The sequence below is a fragment of the Nesoenas mayeri genome, assembly GCF_963082525.1.
Source record: "Nesoenas mayeri genome assembly, chromosome: 25".
Taxonomy (NCBI): Eukaryota; Metazoa; Chordata; class Aves; order Columbiformes; family Columbidae; genus Nesoenas; species Nesoenas mayeri.
In genome coordinates, this window is record NC_137549.1 from 5,306,891 (window position 1) to 5,323,696 (window position 16,806).

Sequence of the window (16,806 nt, forward strand, 5' to 3'; positions counted from 1 at the left end):
TGTTAGCCACCCCGAGACATGCTGCTCACCCCAAGAAGCTCACGCCAGACACCCCAACGCTCCCAGCTCTTTATTGGTGAGAAGACAATAAATAGAAAAGAGCCGCTGGGCTGGGGGAGCAGCACCCACCGCCCCCCCCGCCTCCCTCCATCCCTCGCACCATTGGACCCCTGGCCGCCCCCGAGCCGGGGGCAGGATTGGGCCCAGGCTGTGCAGGGCTGGACCCGCCGCTGGTGCACTCAGTCCTGCTGCCACCGCGTGGCACTTCTCAGGCATTCCCGCCGGCTGGGGACACGCAGGGACAGACGGACGGACTGGGCTGGACAGTGTCCGTCACCGGACATGGGGCCGGGGTTGCGCTCCTTGCTCCGGGGGGGTCCTGGCCTGGCAGGGGGCTGCTGGGGTGCAGAGCTGCAGGGAGCGGGGGCTGGCGGCGTGTGGGGGGCACCGGCATGGAGAGGGGATTTGCTGGGAGCTGCAGCCCCAGGATGAGGGACCAGAACCCCGCGGGAAGCCCCACGGCACTGCCGCCCCCCCGACAGCATCGCAAAGGGCACAGGGGGGCTCAGGATGGGGGCAAAGCGGAGGGTTCCCCCCACCCTGCACCCCATCGGCCTCGCTATCTCTGCCACGTGTCCATGGCCTGCGCCCGCCGTCCGGGGACAGGGACCCGCTGCTCCTCCGCCAGCGGCCGGGGGGTCCCCATGGGGTAGGGGTACCCCTTGGTGTAGTCATCTCGCTGCTGGAGGTCTCCAGGGCCTCGGGAGGCTTCGCTCAGGGACACCAGGCTGGCCAGGGGGGGCTGGGGGGTGCCCAGCCCTGGGGACACCCGCTCTGACTTGATGCTGATGGTTTGGTGCTGCGGGGAGGTGCCGGGGGCCAGGGACGGCTCTTCGGTGGGGACGTTCCGGCTGCTGACCCTGGGGTGTGAGGGGGGCAGGAGTGAGGCCGGGTCTCCCTGCACCCCTCACCGAGGTGCACAGGGTGGGGAGAGGCTGAGCTGACCCCCCTTCTTCGCCCAGGTGGGGCTGAGACCCCCAAACTCACCTCACACCCCAGCTCTGACCCAGCCGGGCACTGGGCAGCTGCCCACCCGGCTGCTGTGTGACGGGGGGGACACTGAGGACAGGTCCCCTGTGAAATGTCGTTTGAAATAGGCTCTGCCAACAGCAGAGGGTGGGAGGGGGCGACTGTGCACACCGGTTTTGGGGTTAAGCTGGACAGACTCCAGCACAGCCAGTAGCAGGGGGGTGGCACTTTGGGTGACAGTTGTACCCAGGGCTGGGAGGTGGCACCCATGGGTGCTGCAGCTCCTCACGAACAGGCTCATTCCCAGCCCATGACCCCACTCCTCACAGCTCCCCCCATCCTTACCCCAGCGCTGACATGTCCCGCGGGTGCTGCCACGCCGTGGGGCCGGGCTGCAGGAATCCGGGGGGCGGCGGGGGCTCGCCAGCCCCAAACTCTGCTGAGCAGGAGGCCAAGAGTGAGCAGGAGCTGGGGAGGGTTCATGGTGGGTGGGGGGCTCACGCTGTCCCAGTGCCAAGAGGCCAGAACTTACCTGCTTGTGCTGGGCTGAGGAAGGTGAAGCCGTGGACGCCAGAGCTGCCCGGGGCGAGCACGGGGCTCAGGGTCTGCAGAGTGGGATACAGTGGCCGCTGTGGGAAATTGGGGTGTCCCCCCATCAGGCTCCATGCTGCTGACCTCCTGGGGGGCTTGTTACATTCCCTCCATCCCTTCCCAAAGCCCCAGTGTGGGGCTGAGGAAGGGGAGGTGTGAGTGGATCAGGGGAGCTCCTTGTTGAATTTGGGGAGGGGACATTGAGTAGCCCAAGGCCAATGAGCTTCCTGCTGTCACTGACCCGCATGGGAATCCTGTGGTGAGGGGGTCCTGGGCACCAGGGGCATCTGGGGGACCCTGGGGCAGGGGGCTGCAGAACTGGGGTGTTGCCAGCATGCCAGCCCAAGTGGTGGGTGCTACAAGCCCAGTGTCCCCCCCGTGGCACTCACCGCTGCGCTGCCGCTGCTCCGGCCATGGGCTTCGGCACGCCGGCCCTCCGCCCCCAGGTACAGCGGTGGGGGGGTTTTGGTGGCCAGGGCTCGGGTCAGGTTGCCAGCAGGGAAGAGGGGGTAGCCAACACCTGGGTGGGCAGAGGGATGGGAGGATGAACGGAGGGGCCCTGAGGGATGCAGGGGCCCGGGGGCTCTTGTCCTCAGGAGGATCCGTGTAGCTGTGGCTGGTGGCCTCGGTGGCCTTATCACCGCGGGCGGCCATGTGTGCACGCACAGCGTCATGCTCCGGCAAACCCACATCCTGCACGGGGCCGTCAGCGCACCTGGGCTGCGGTGGCCGCCCCCGGCATTGATGCGGCCACATGCTGCAAGCGGAAACGATGTGCGAAGGCGGTGGCCGGATCTGGCCCCGGGGCCAACCGGCTGCAAACCTCCCCCGCCAGACCCTGCCGTGGGCAGCACCCTCGTCCCAGCTCCCCACGGAGCACCCAGGACCTCCTGCAGCAACGTCCAGTGCTCCTGGGGCCAACACACTCTCCCCATCCAAGGAGACAGGGATGCTGCATTGCATACTGGGAATATCGCCCAGCTGTCCCCATGCTACCGAGCACCCATCCACCCCGGGGGTTTGCACTGGGTCAAGCCCCAGCATCATCTTTTTCAGGCCCCTTTTCTGTTGTGTGGCCCTGGAGGCACCCACGTCCCCATTGCCCAGGCTGATGCTACCCCGCTGGGCAGGATGAGCCCCTCATATCCATCTCCTGTGGGTGCGGGGTGCCAGGGCCAGTTGGGTGCTGGGAGGGTGCAGGATGCAGCTGGAAGGAACAGGGGATGGTGTTGCTACAGCTGCGGCAGCGCTACCTGCCCACGCACCCACCCCAGCCCCGGTAAGTCCCCAGGAGATGCTGCAAGAGGAGCTTTGCATGTGGTACCCGGCCGGGAAAATCCCCATGGGGCCAGCAAGGATGGGTGCTCATGGCGGGGAGAGAGTGCCCATCACGGGGACCTTCTCCGCGCAGCATCCCTGAGTGACGTGTCCAAGCCTACCTGGGGGCAGCGGTCCCGGCGAGCGGCCCGGTGGCTTCGGTGCTGCTGGTTTGAAGGTGGGTGGACGGCCCTGGCTCTGTGGGGACCCACTGGTGCTGCCCAGGGACGTGTCGGTGGCCGGCGGGGAGCTGCCGTAGGCGGCCTCGGGCAGCGGCACCGGGCTCTGTGGGGCAAAGTGGGGATGAGGGATGGGGCCAGGACCCTTGGGGACCATTGGGGTGGCAGCGACTCACATAAAACCTTGGCCGTGCCACTGACAGGTCCATGCCCTCGCTCAGCCTTCGTCCCTTCTCCCCGGGCTCCGGCCCCTCGTCCAGCTCCAGCTCGTGGCTCTCCAGTCCCAGCCCCTTGCGCTTCAGCGTCTGCGGGAGCCGGGGGGTGAGGAGGGTCCCTCAACCACCCCGAAGCCCCCCTGGCCACCCCCGGCCGCTACCTCGAGGATGTCGGAGTTGGTGCGGCTCTCATGGGGCTCGCTGTACTCCGTGTACTTGAGCAGCACCTTGTCCATGTCGGTGCTGGCGTACTGGAAGAGCCGGTTGGTGCTGTTGAAGATGATGAGGGCGATCTCGCAGTCGCACAGGACGCTCAGCTCGTACGCCTTCTTCATCAGCCCGAATTTCCGCTTGGTGAAAGTCACCTGCGGAGCAGGGAAAGGGGACGGGATGCTGCACCCTGGACCCCTGCACTCAGCCCCAAATTCCCCTCCTGGGTCCCCAAACGCCCTCCGATTCATCTGAAGGTGGGAGCAGAGCGGCTTTGCCTCCCTCCACGGCCTCATGGGTCCATATCCCCCTTGTCCCCTCCTTGTCCCCAAGCGGCTCCTACCTGCCGGTTCCGCTGATCCAGTATTCGGCTGATCTGTATTTTTTTCCGGCCCATTTTCACCTTTTACACGTGTCGGGGGCTGGAAAAGAGCACAAAGTCGCTGAGCCCCCTTTGGCTGAGCAAGAGCCCCCCCAGCGCCGCCCGCGCCTCCTTCAACCACCAAAAATAAGTTTTGCTGAAAAAAAAAAGGTTTTTGGAGGAAGTTCCGGCATTTTTTTCTTTTTGTTTTTTTTTTCTTTTTTTTCAGCAAAATGGTGGCAAATTGAAAAATTGAAACAAAATTGGGAAATTCTGCTGTGGCAAGAGGGAAAAATCCCCTTCAGCTCCGCGCAGCTGGTTCCGCCGCCCCAGCTCCAGCACCCCAACCTTGGGACCCCAGCACCTGCGTGTCCAGCCGGACAGTGGTAGCGCCACTCAGGGAGCTCAGGATCAGGGATCAGGGAGCTCAGGATCAGCATCGGCATCGTCGGCACCCCCTGAACGCGTGGGGGCTGCTCCCACCCTGCCCCACGCACGGGTGTTGCTCCCACCCTGCCCCACGCACGGGTGCTGCTCCCACCCTGCCCCATGCACGGGTGCTGTTCCGGGGATGGGAGGGTGGTTATAAGGGAGGCCGGGCTGGCCGCGGGGAGGGTCCAGCGAACCAAAGGGCTGGTTTAGGTTCAAGTTGTGTTTTTTAGATTGTTTTTAATGCGAACAGACTAAATTTGCCCTCCGCCATTCGCAGGCCAGGAAGTGGCTGCACGAGGAGACAGCAAAGCGAAACCACCCACCTCCGTGGGCCGTGTGAGCCGGCCGTGGGGTGCACAAGGGGTCAGGGGACCCTATGGCCCATCCCGTCGCAGGGTGCCAGCACCCATGACAGCCTGGCACCGCGCTGGGACACCCCCGTGATCTCCCCTGTCATCTCAGCGACCCACATCTTGCTCCTCTTGCCATCCCCCAGCACCGCTCGCCCCCAAACCCCTCCGGGACGCCCCGGTGCAGAGCCATGGGTGCCACCAAGACGCTCCCAACAGGACCCTCACACCCAGCCCCTCCACCCCAATTTGGGTGTAGAGCTCGGTCCCCGCTGTCCCCAAGCCACGGCCATGGGGCAAGAGCCAAACAGGGAGGCTGGTGGGACCGTGAGGTCTGTGCTGTGACTCCCCAGGGATGACAGACACCCCAGGAGCCCCCGAACCCTTCCAGTAGCACCCCCATGGGGGGGATGCACCCCAGGGGTGCAGGTTGGGGACCGGCCAACCCTTTGCTCCCCAATGCCCCAGCTTGTCCCGCTTCCCCCTCTCGAGCACGTTGCCATTTACCATCTTGCTCAGCTGCTATATTTAGCTGATCAAAACTAATTTTAATTTATGGAAGGAAATTGCGCTGCCGTTCCCACGGCCCCTGCTGCCACCCTGTGTCCCAGAGCCCACGCACGACACCAAGGTACAGGGGGTGCCAAGACCACCCCTCCCCGGAAAAAGCCAACGGTTCCCTGGTGAAAACCAGAGCTTTTCCCAACAATTTCTGCTGCCGGTGCAGGGCTGGGCTGCCCCGGCCCTCCCAGCGCTGGTACGTGTGGCACAGCATCGGGCCAGGGCTGGAGGGGGGGGTCAGCTCCTACCTGCCCACCCCAGCCCATCACCTTGAATCTGGAGTGCAGGAAGCAGAACTGTTCCCCGGGAAGCTCTGACTTGTCACTGAGTTTGGGTCGGGGGGATGTTCATCTAGCTGTGGGTCCCCGTGTCCCTGCACAGCGTCACCCCAGCAGGGGATTTAAAGGCTCCAGGCTGCTGGGGACAGAAGGACATGTCCCTCTGTCTGCAGCAAGGACATAAAATGCTGCCAAGGGTCCCCTCAGCTGGGGCCACCACCCCCAGCTCCTCAGCACCCTGGTTTCCAGCTGCATGGGAAGCACAGAGGGAGACGGTCCCTGCACTGGGACTGACCCTGCGAAGCCCCGACCTGGCAGTGTCCCCTCTGTGCTGCTCCATGGGAGGGGACAGGGGGCAACAGCGACCCCCAGGGTACCAGCATCTGCCCATCTGCCCAGACAGGGTCCTCTGGGAGTGGGATCTGGGGGTATCAGTGCCCATGGGGTGATGCTGCAGGGGTGCCAGGGGGCACCAGCACCCATGGGGTGATGCTACAGGGGCCCCAATGCAGAATAGCAGGTGGAGGTAGGAGGCAAGAGGAAGCAGCAGCTGCAGCACCGTGGGGCTGGGGGACCTGGGGACCCACCATGGCCGGATTCACGACATGTTCACCACGGCTGGGGCCGGAGCGGCTCATCCCCAGCACCAGGGAAACCATTGGAGGCCTCGTGCAACATGTGGGGCGGTTTCATCAGCCGCCTCCCCGGGCAGCTCATTACGGTTCTGCGACTCCTGGGGCACCGCCTCAGCCACTCGGCCACCACCACCATGTGGGACACCCATGGGGACATGCACAGCCCCAGGCCACCGCCACCACCAGCACCGCGGCCACGTGCCGGGTCTTGCAGGATGGTGTGGGTTTCAGAGCGGCCACAGGGCAGGGGAGGAACGAACTCCAGGAGCGGGTACAAAGCACCTGGGTTGCTGTCACCACGTGCCCTGGCGCGTCGGTCACCGCAGTGCGGCAGGGCACCGGCGCTCACGTCCCCCCGGACAAATATTAAGGGCTGGGAGGGGAAAGGGGGCACTCTGACTCTGGATTTTAATTGCTGCGCCGGTTAATAAGGCGATAAAGCAGCATTAAGGCTGCAGGCGATTATCGCAGCCGGCAGCGACGGGCACAACGGGGTGGCTCTGCCACCTCCATCCCACGGTCCAGCAAGGTGGCATCCTCCAGCCTTGTCCCCATGGCTGGGGACAGCAGCCTGCGTCCCATCAGGAGCCGAGGGCTCACAGCTGGGGACCCCCAAGCAGGAGGGCGCAGGATTGGGGTGCCAGCCCCACAGGAAACCCCATTGCGTGAATCTCCACCAGGACCCACCTCGCGCAAACAGCTCCTCATTAGCGTGGCCGTGACGGGGATTCACACCACGGCGCAGCTGCGGGGATGAAGCACCCGCCACCATCATCATCACAGACAAACCCAAAGCTCTCGAGCCCTCGAAACCTGGCGGAGAGGAGCCGCAGCGGCGGGCAGCGCTGCCTGGCGTCCCGCCGGCCTCCGCTCCCTCCCACGCGAGATTATCTTTAGTCCGGACTCACTGCTCGCTCGCACGCACCGGGCTCGCTTCCACACCCTCGTCCCCCCGTCCCTCTGCCAGCGCCCGCAGCGAGGTGCCACCCGACCCCCCGGCTGCAACGGGCTTTGTAATTAACTCCCTGGATCCTCTGCATCTTTAGGGGTCATTTGTGTGTAAACTTCCTATCCCAGTTCCTAATTAACGCACTGAGACGGAGCGAACCCCTTGAGAACGACGTGTTTTTCCATGTGCTGCGGTCCCGGCGTGGTGCGGGGTGCTCGTGGCGGTACCGGGGGGGTCCCAGCGCTGCCTTTTACACCTTTACATCCTTCGCCATCCCTGAATGATCCCAGAAACATTAAATACAATGTCTATTCTAAAGTCAAAGTTGGGGGGTTATTAGAGGGGCACCTGGACCAAAACTCAGGGCCTCTGAGCTCCCCATCCTTCATCCTTCCATCCCCATGGGATGAAGCAGCAGCAGTGTAGAAATTGGGGAAAAAAGACCATTTTCACCAAATTATGGGGATTTTGTTGCAAATCTGAAAGCTGGAAGTGGCTGGGTGGAAAGAGAGCAGCCAGCAAGTACGTGCTGTTGGCATTTGGCAGCTTCCAAAAAGTGTTTTGTCAGAGAAAATAATATTGATTAAAGTGGGAGAAAGAGTTTCCATCTCATCTTTTCCATAGAGAAGAAGTGAGCTTGGCTGGGGAGGGAAAAATCTGAGCCAGTGGCAGTGGGGGCAAGTCAGACGCTGTTTTACCAAGGCTGGGAGGGCAACGGGTTTGAAATGGGGCTTTAAGGACCACCCATCACCAACGGACACATGGTACCGTGGCCACCATGGGCCACATCCAGCCCTGGCGGGTGCTGCCCTGCTCCCCGCTGGGGATGTGGCCCCGGTTCTCACCCGTCCCCGGGGAGCGGCAGCGCTGGGGCCTCGGGTGCGAGCAGCATCCCCGGCCCGGCGCAGGGAGACGTCAGAGCTGACCAGGGTTTCTGCCAGGGGTTCTGCTTTTTATAGGCTGTTTAGACAACTAACCAGTACAAACCAGAGCGGGGCCAGCGGCGCTGGGAGGAGGAAGGAGCCTGCTGGGAAGCAGGGGAAAGGAGAGTCCGGCGGTGCTGTGGGGGCTTGGGGACCACCAGGACACCCAGGACATGTCAGGTTGCTGGGGATAAGGGGTTTGACTCCACTAAGCACCTTTCCCCATCTCCCAAGTGTCACCCCAGCAAAGTCCCTGGGGGTGATTTAATTTCTCTATCCACGCCATGGCATTGCTGTGTGCCTCTCCAGAGCCAAATCCAGCTCTCGGTTGGGCTCGGGGGGACCCGGCCCCCATCCAGCCCCAGCTCCACACGGGGTGACACAGACCGAAAGTCCCACCAGAACCCAGCACCGCCACAGTGCGGTGCCATCAGGTGACACGCAGTGATGGGTGGAGGCTTTTCAGTTCCAAAATGACTGTGTGGAAGAAGGAAGGATCGAAATGTCCCCAAAAAATGAGGCAGCTCTTTCCCTTAGAAAGACAGACGGACACATGGATCCCCTCTAGGGCCCAGATCACCTTTTTTGCTCAGTGTCAGCACCAGCCAAGGGAAGAAACACACTGTTCTCGCAGGGCTGGGCCACTCCACGCTGCAGCTGGGCATTGATCTGGGAAATGATGCTGGTTTGCTGCTGGGGGGGTGCTGGGGGCAGCCAGAAGTCGCTGGCCTCAGGGCCGCATGGTGTACAAACCTGGTTTACTCCTGACAGTCCTGCTGTAGTTATCACGAAGAGGAGGGAAATCCAATGGTCTTAAATGCACTCAAATTCCCCCTTTTGAGCACCCCCATGGCAGTGCAGCCCCCACCCCGAGCTACGCGGGTCTCCCACACATGTCACCTGCCTGTGACGTGTCCAGCTGGTAGTCAAGGACATGGAAAAGGGCCAGGATCCGGCTCCCCAACAGGGTCACCCACGCTCCCGTCCCACTGGTACCCGATGTCCCAAGGGATGCTCAGGGACCAAGGGGACACAGCCCATCGTCCCCCTGGCACAGGTCCCTGACTTCCAGCTCAACCGTCAGCTGCCACGTTAATTCATGACCTGTGAAATCCCATCTCCAGGGCCAGGAGCTCTGGGAAACTTTCTCTCATTAGAAGAGTAAAGCCCTGGGGATGAGAACTCGCTGGCAATCGGCTGCAGCGGGTGGAGGATCCGGCAGAGGATCCACCTCATTGTCCCCGTGGGGATTCATGTGCACCGGGACACGCTGGAGATGCCACATGTTGGTGAGAGCCATGAATGGGTCACATCCCCACCCAGGAGCGGTGAGGAACCGGGCTGCTTTAAACTGCCAGAGCGGTGTGACACCCCAGAGAAGCTACGATGACATCAGGCCTTGGCCGTACGTGGGCCTGACTCAGTGGTGGCGTTACAACTTACTCCACGCCGAGCCAGCAGCCTGGCAGTGCTGTGCCTCAGTTTCCCCTCTGTGCAGCGGGTTCAGTCCCAGCGCCCAAAGGCCTTGGTGAGCCCGGGGGTGGTGGGGAGGCAGCTGGCGGGCCCGGGGCAGGACCGCTGCCATCCAGGCTGCACTTTTGGGTTAAACCCGGGCGTTCCTCCCTGCACAGACACGAGTAAAAATAACCGCCCCGAGCGCAGCACAAACCACAGGCTTTTTATAGCCCGCCATCCCTAGACGGCGGGGCGGGGGCCGGGGCTCCGCCGTGCTCAGACCAGCCCGCAGGGCGCCGGACCGGCCGCACCGACACCTCCCCGGGGCTGGTACCGCTTCCCCAGCCCGTGCGCCCCGACGGGGAGGCCGGTGCGATGCGCGGGGCCTCCCGCCGCGGACAGGAGCCCCGTCGGGGCAGATGGACGGGCCTGGGGGTGCGCGGCCGCCACTTTCGTGCTCCCCGGTACCGGCAACAGCGGAGCGCGGCCGCGTCCCGGTGCGCCCGGGATCCCGCTCCCCACCCGGGGATACGCACCTGGACAGCGGCTCTTCCTCCTCGGTAACTCCCGCCGGCTCGGCCGCAGGTGCCCGGCGCTGCAGCGGAGCCGGCCCGGCCCTGGTGCGGCCCCGCCGCCGTCCGGTGCGGCTCCCGGTCCCGGTCCCGGTCCCGGTGCTGTCCCCGGAGCCGCGCGCTGCCCGCCGCCTGCCCGAGCCGCGCCGGCAATATTTGCATAACCCCGCCCCCACATCGCAAATATTTGCATAACTCCGCCCGCGCGTCGGTTTTATTTGCATAGCTCCGCCCATTTCTCCATAATAAATTGTATATCCCCGCCCCCTTTCTCGTGAATATTTACATACCGCTGCCGGAGTCGCTCGCCATTGGTGGACGCTGCGGGGCTGATTTGCATAGCTCCGCCTCTGACGGGAAACGGGGCGGGGCGGAGGTGGAGGGGCGGGGCGAGCTGGGGAGACCAGGGGATCCGGGGTTTGGGATGGGAGTGAAGCTGCTGGGATCCGGGGGGGCTGGAATAGGGGATTTGACAGGGGAGGACGTGGGGGAGCTTGTCTGAACTTGGGGGCTGGGATCACCCCGGAAGTTTAGGGGTTCCCCGGGGGTTACTGTGTCCCCGCTGAGGGGTTCAGGCTCGGGCTGAGATGGAGGGTCCTGGGCGCTCTGCCCCGGATCCCCCGAGCCCGCGATGTGCCGTGCAGCCCCGGGTGACCACGCCGGGGGTCTCGCTCCCTCTGGCTGCGACGTGGATGCTCAGGGAGCTGCTGGGTGTGGGGTTCCCCCGGGAGCACCCGTGTTTACAGCAGCCAGGGGGAACTGATGCAATTTCCAAGCTCCCGTTACGTGAGCGAAGCCGCCCGGGAAGCGGTTGGGAAGGGCTGGAAAACAGCTCCCGCACCAGCCCTGCGGTGGGGACACCTCCATCCCGGCCATGCCGGGGGTCCCTTCCCATCCGGGGAGCTTGGAAATAAGGGCTGGAGAGATGGGGACTCCCTGGATGAGGATTTTGGTGCAGGCTGCGCTGGCAGAAAGGACACGACAGCTTGCTTAGATCTGCTTTTAAAGCTCATGATTTGTAGAGGGCTTCAGAGTGCGATTAGCAGACCGTTAATTAGCCCTGCTCATAATCTTAATTGATCCTGAAGAGGAGGTGGGAGTGAGAACAGAAGTGCAAGAGCATCGCAGAGCAGCACCCCGGCCGCCACTGAGTCTGAGACGACACACCCAGATGCGCTGCGCTGCCTGGGCCGGGCTTTGGGGAAACACGAGGTGGCCCTTTGCCTGTCCCATCCCACCGCCTTCCCCTGGGGCTGGCGAAGAACCGCGCAGCAGCCCAACCCCTGCTCTGGGTGCAGGGGCTGCCTGAACCCCCAGCTCTGGAGGGTGCTCCCTTCAGCATCTTGAAAGCTTTGAGCTCCCTCTTGAGGCCCTCCCTGTCCCAAAATCCTGGGGTTTTGGGGAGCCCGAGCTGCTGGATGTCTCAGACGCACCCCTCTGGACACAGCTGAGCCCTGTCGCTCTCTGCACCACGGGAAAAGGACAGAGACACCATCACCAGGGGCTGGTTTGGGGATTTTGAGCCAAGTGCCAGTGACACAGGACCAGGGGCTGACAACCTCCTCAACCAAAAATGCAAGCGGGGCTGGAAATGAGCCGGGAGCCAAACCTGTGCTGCCTGCCAAGGCCAACACACCAGCTTCCAAAATAGCCTGTGTCCCACGCGGCTCCGGCCGGAGCGGAGGGTGCCAGCGGGAACCACCCACACGGGACGGGAAGGCCGGCAGCGCCGCGACGGGCAGCACTGCACCGCCAGACGGAAAGGTCACCCCGTCCGGATCCCACAGCCAGGCCTGGGCACGGACCCAGGCGCTGATGACACCAGGCTGGAGGAGTCAGTGGCGCAGCCAGTCCCCCGGCCATGGCCCTGGCAGCGTGCCCGGGACGTGCACAGAAAGGCCCGATCCCCATGTCCCCTTGTCCCATGTGCCAGGGAAGCTGCTGTGCCGGAGAGTCTGGGTTTGAGTAGGGAAACCCTGCCTCAGTTTCCTCACTGCTCCCGGGGCGCGGGGTCTTTCCCAAGGCAACAGATGACCTGTAGAGCGAACTTTCCTGAATTAACCCTCCTCAAATCCTGCCCGGTTCCCAGGGGGAGCCCGCTGGCAGGGCAGATCCCGGGGGAAAAGGCGCTTCTGCTTCTCAGGATATTTATAAGACACGGGAAACTTGTGCCGGCCCCAAGGGCTGGTGGCTGCCGGCAGGGCCTTGCGGGACTGAGAACATTCTGGGTGCTCATTCCTGACCCAGCAAGGATGCCCCCCGTCCACCTGTCCCTCTGCCCGTCCATCCATCTGTCTGTCCCTCTGTCCACCCACCCACCCATCCGTCCATCCACCCGAGCCCACACGGGCTCCTCGGACCCCCCCGGTCCTGCTCCTTCCATCACTCCCCGAGCCCCCACCGGCCCCGAGGAGGCTCCCGGGGCCCCGTCAGGGGGAGGATCCCGGGCGGAGCCGCCCTGTGCTGCCCGGGGAGGGGGGGCCCGGCCCGGGGGAGCCGCTCGGCTGCAGCCCCCGCGGCGAGGGGCCGGACCGGGAGGCAGGAGCGACCCGCCCCGGCCGGGCAGCGGCGCAGGGAGGGAGCCGAACTCCCGGCGGGGCCGCAGCTCCGAGCGGCGCTCCCGACCCGGTGCCGGTTCCCGCTTCCCCATCCCGGTCGCACCGGACGGAGACGGGAGCGCACGCAACTTTGTCGGGGTGGAGCAAACCTGCCAGTCCGGTGACCCCCTCGCTTACCGGTGCTCCCCCGGTTGCCGGTGCCGGTACCGGCCCCGCCATGCCCGCCACTTACCGGCAGCGAGCCCTGACGGTGCTGCTGCTGTTCGGCACGTTGGCCGCCGCCATGGCCCTGCTCGCCTCCAGCCTCATCTTCCAGCTGCCGTCGGGGCGGGTCGATCCCGGTCCCGGTGCCGGTGCCGGTCGAGGGGCTTTACCGGAGCCGGCGGCCGCGGTGCTGCTGCCGGTGTCGGCCGTGCTGGCCGCGCTCTGCCTGGTGCTCAACGTGAGCTGCCTGCTGCTCTGCCTCCTCCACGGCTACTTCAGCACCGAGCTGTGCCGGGGACAGCCCGGGCCCGAGCGGTGAGAGCTGCGGGGCACCAGGGATTGGGGGTGCAGGGGGATGTGGGGGGCACCGGGGATTGGGGGTGCAGGGGGATGTGGGGGGCACCAGGGATTGGGGGTGCAGGGGGATGCGTGGGTACCAGGATGCTCTGGAGGTGCAGGGGGCGGGGATGCTCTGGAGGAGGAGGTCTGCAGGTGGGGGGGGTGTTGCGGGGTGCAGAAGGGATTGAGGGGTACAGGAGAGCACCGCTGTGCCTCTCCCCACACTGTGGGCTCACACACAGCCCTGCAGACCCCTCCTGCACCCCAAGATCTGGCCTTTGCCAGGGCCCCCCCAGTCCCTGCAAAAGGGGGTTGTGGGGAGCAAACGATGTTGCTGTGAGCACTTGGATATCACAAAATTCACCTCTGCTGTCAATGTGCTGCTTCATTTGGGGTGCTTTGCAGCAGCAGAGCTGAGCTCTCTGGGTCTCTACCGAGGTGGTTGCACAGGCAGCACCAAAATGACCACAGGCCTGGGATCATTAACCATAAACACGTGTTGACTTAATTATTACCAGCACATTTACACTCGCAAAACTGTTTCTAAAGCAATTCCCCTCTCCTTCCTTGGCAGAGACCTGGGCTGGGTCGGTGGGTCCTCTGCCCGCGCTGGCCCAGCACCAGCTCCTGGGTTAAAACCAACAAACAACTTGTGAATAATGAGATTTAAAAGCATCTTGGTGGTGGAAGCTGGTCTGTATACGGAGGTCCCTCCATGTAGCTCATGAGATGGTCCCCAGGGGACCATTTTTGGACCACTCGGACTTCAGCAAGTCAAAACTCATTTAAAGGAAATCAGAATGTTCCTTTTGTCCCTAATTAGACAAACCCATCAATGCCTCATGCTCTGCACCCCAGCAAGCAGCAGCGTCTCCTCTCAGCGTCTTCCAAGCGAAGCTGATGCTTAGTGAACTCGTTAGCAAAGGAGAGCAAAAGATTCCTGCAAAACACAGTTCCTGTAGCAAACTTTGCTTTCGGTAGGAGCTCGGTTTCTGCTGGAAAACTCTTACAGCAGAAAAACCCCCATCAGCTGCAAATTTGTCTGAGATCTGGGGTTGATTTGGGCTGTAAAATGCTCAATTGCGAAGTTGGGAGGTTCAACTTTGAAAATCCCGAGTGTGACGCAGGAGCAGCGCTAATCAGGCAGTCAGATGCGAAGTCACAGGGACAGCCCATGCTCAGACAGCAGCGACTTACTCAAGGACTTAGAGGGCAGAGCGACCATCGTCCCGCGGTGCGGTGATTTTAAATGGTATTTCTGTGCCCTGCTCCACGGCCCCGGCAAAGCCAGAGGCTGCTTTTGGCTTTGCTGCGAGCGACGCGAGGCGTCGGGAGCCCTGGTCCGGTGTCCCTTTGCCTGGTAACTCAAGGATGTCACTTAGTCTGGTTGTGCCTCAGTTTCCCCAGCTGCCACCTGAAGGTTCCACTCAGCTTTGGGAGGAAAAGGGCGGCTTCTTGGGATGCAGGGATGCTGTCCCTGGGCAGGAGGTCTCCCCCACGATGTGGGATGCCATTAGTTGCCGTCTCCTCGTGGTCGAGGCGCCGGTTTCATTAGGGGACCCGCTCACGTCCCAGGGACCTTTCCCACGTTGGGCTTGTCACACTGAATTACCGCTCGGCTTCTCAGCACTGCACTCAATAGTCTGAGCCAGCTCCAAACAAAGTCCTTCTCCTCCCCGCTAATCCTCCCCCTGACTCAGGTAATTAATAAAACAAAGCGGCTGCTCTTCCCCAGAGCGAGTCCAGGGTCTATTAACAGCTCCCGGCTGCGGGTGGCAACGGCCAAGAGGCTACAAGAAGCCTGCGATGGGCCAGGCCATGCTGGGGGAGCCTGGGCCAGGGCACAGCATTCCTGGGGGCCAAATTCACCCCACTGGTACAAAGAACTGGGCTTGTCCTGCCCCTCTGGTGGGTCCTTCCCAGCCAGGGCACATTTCCAACCACCTACAGGCTGTCAGCAGGACCTTGTGCACGGCCAGTTGTTGCAAAGGACCTTTTGCATCTTTTCAGCATCCCTCTGCCATTCCACTCCCCCCGAGTCGCCTGGCACCCGCCTGCCACGCTACGCTGCATCCCCTAATGACCTCTCCCAATTAGCGCAGGCATCCTCTGGTGACAGCAGCCTCCAAATCCCAGCAAGAACTGGGGTTTGCCAGGTCAACCTGGCTCTGGTGATGCCCAAATGGAGGCAGCAGACACAGGGGTGGGTGCTGGGTGGGAAACAAAGTCTCTGCTGGAATCAAACTGGTCTTTTCATGTGTTTTTTAAGCACAATTCAAGTACCAAGCCCACTCCAGACAAAAGGTTTGCAATCGGAGCTGAGCACAGAAATCCAACCCCAAGGGTGAAGAGACACCTCGGCCTTGATTCAATGCGCCAGCACTTTTCTTGTCATTCTTTAAGGGCTTGACACACCCCAGTTTTGTTCCTTTCTTGCTCTTCAGGGTTTGCTGAACAGGGGCAAATCACCTGAAACAAAAGCCTCCAGCCGTTTCTCTCTCCCGAGCCCCTGCCCCAGCCGCTTTCTGAACACACCAGGCAGGAGAAGTTGGAAATGTCAAGAGATTTCAAAAATCATCTGTTCCAGAGCGGGAAGAATGCAGCCCGGGGGAAATCGAACTCAGCACAGGTCCCCAGGCTTGTGACCCAGCTCTGAACCTCTTCTCTACGCAAAAAACGCTTTCAGTTTCTCAGCCAGGGCCAGAGCATCAGCTTTTTTTCCTCCTGTGCTGAGAGCAGGGCCAAGGGATGACACAGCCCCGTGGGTTTTGTCACCTGTTTTGCAGGGCGGATTGGTTCCTTCTGGACAGCCGGAGGGTTCGCCACGCTGCCATCGGCTTGTTCTGCTGCGGGGTCTCCGTCTACCTCACAGGCAAGTGCCCATTTCTCACCAGTCCAGCCCAGCAGCGAGGAGCATTTCCAGCCCAGTGCACTGGTCGCTGGGTTCCCATGAGCTCCCGAGTTTCTCCTGCAGCGTCAGGTTTGTTTTGCAGATGGCTTTGCCAGCTCATTCCTATAGTATGAACTTTCTACTCTGGGTGACAAACCTGAAGTTTGCAGCTCGGGTGCATCATTGCTTTAGTGCTTCTGGTTCCTCAAGCTGTTCTGCGCTCTCCTTGCAGCTCTTGCCATCTACATGCTGCTGCTGTTTGAACTGGAGGCCGGGATCGCCAGCGCCTGCATCCTCTCCTCCGGCATCATCGTCCTGCTGATCACGGTGACGCACGCCCTGGTCCGGGCTTCCCAAGTTTCACGCCGCAGCCGCTCCGAGGTCTCTCACACCCTGTACGAGAACGACTCTGCCCAGCACGGCGAGTCCTCCACCAGCGATTTGAACAACAAGAACACAGCTTCACCCCGGCCCCGGCCCGAGATCCACCGGGAATTTTCCTTCCCTCCTTTCCTGGAGCACAAATCCCAGCTGGGATCTGCGGCCAGCAGCAACCTCACCTCCTCGGGCAGCCCTGGGCTTTGCTCCGAGAGCTACAACCCGCCCCGAACACACCGGACGCTGTCGGCAGAGTCGGGGCTGCTGCAGGTGCAGGGAAAACCCTGGAACGGCGTCGCGCGGGAGATGAGGGACGTGCTGGCGCGCAAACCCGCAGCCTCGGGCAAGGACTCCACTCTGGTGTGAGCCAAGTGGGAACT

At 62.7% G+C, this 16,806-nt stretch overlaps 2 protein-coding genes across 2 annotated transcripts; one reads left to right on the plus strand and one right to left on the minus strand.

Annotated features, from left to right (window-relative positions):
- Positions 1-619: 619 nt before the first annotated feature.
- On the minus strand, positions 620-4,149 carry MEF2B (myocyte enhancer factor 2B; the record flags this gene model as incomplete). The annotated part of the gene is made up of 8 exons (XM_080359513.1): positions 3,885-4,149; positions 3,493-3,696; positions 3,293-3,421; positions 3,060-3,222; positions 2,010-2,140; positions 1,562-1,658; positions 1,375-1,468; positions 620-920 (listed from the first exon to the last, which is right to left on the minus strand). Exons 1-8 carry the CDS (start codon positions 3,936-3,938, stop codon positions 620-622), a joined length of 1,173 nt encoding a protein of 390 aa, XP_080215639.1. The 5' UTR covers positions 3,939-4,149.
- Positions 4,150-12,832: 8,683 nt separating this feature from the next.
- TMEM221 (transmembrane protein 221) lies at positions 12,833-16,792 on the plus strand (the record flags this gene model as incomplete). The annotated part of the gene is made up of 3 exons (XM_080359546.1): positions 12,833-13,134; positions 15,945-16,030; positions 16,281-16,792. 3 exons carry the CDS (start codon positions 12,833-12,835, stop codon positions 16,790-16,792), a joined length of 900 nt encoding a protein of 299 aa, XP_080215672.1.
- Between the last annotated feature and the right edge of the window lie 14 nt (positions 16,793-16,806).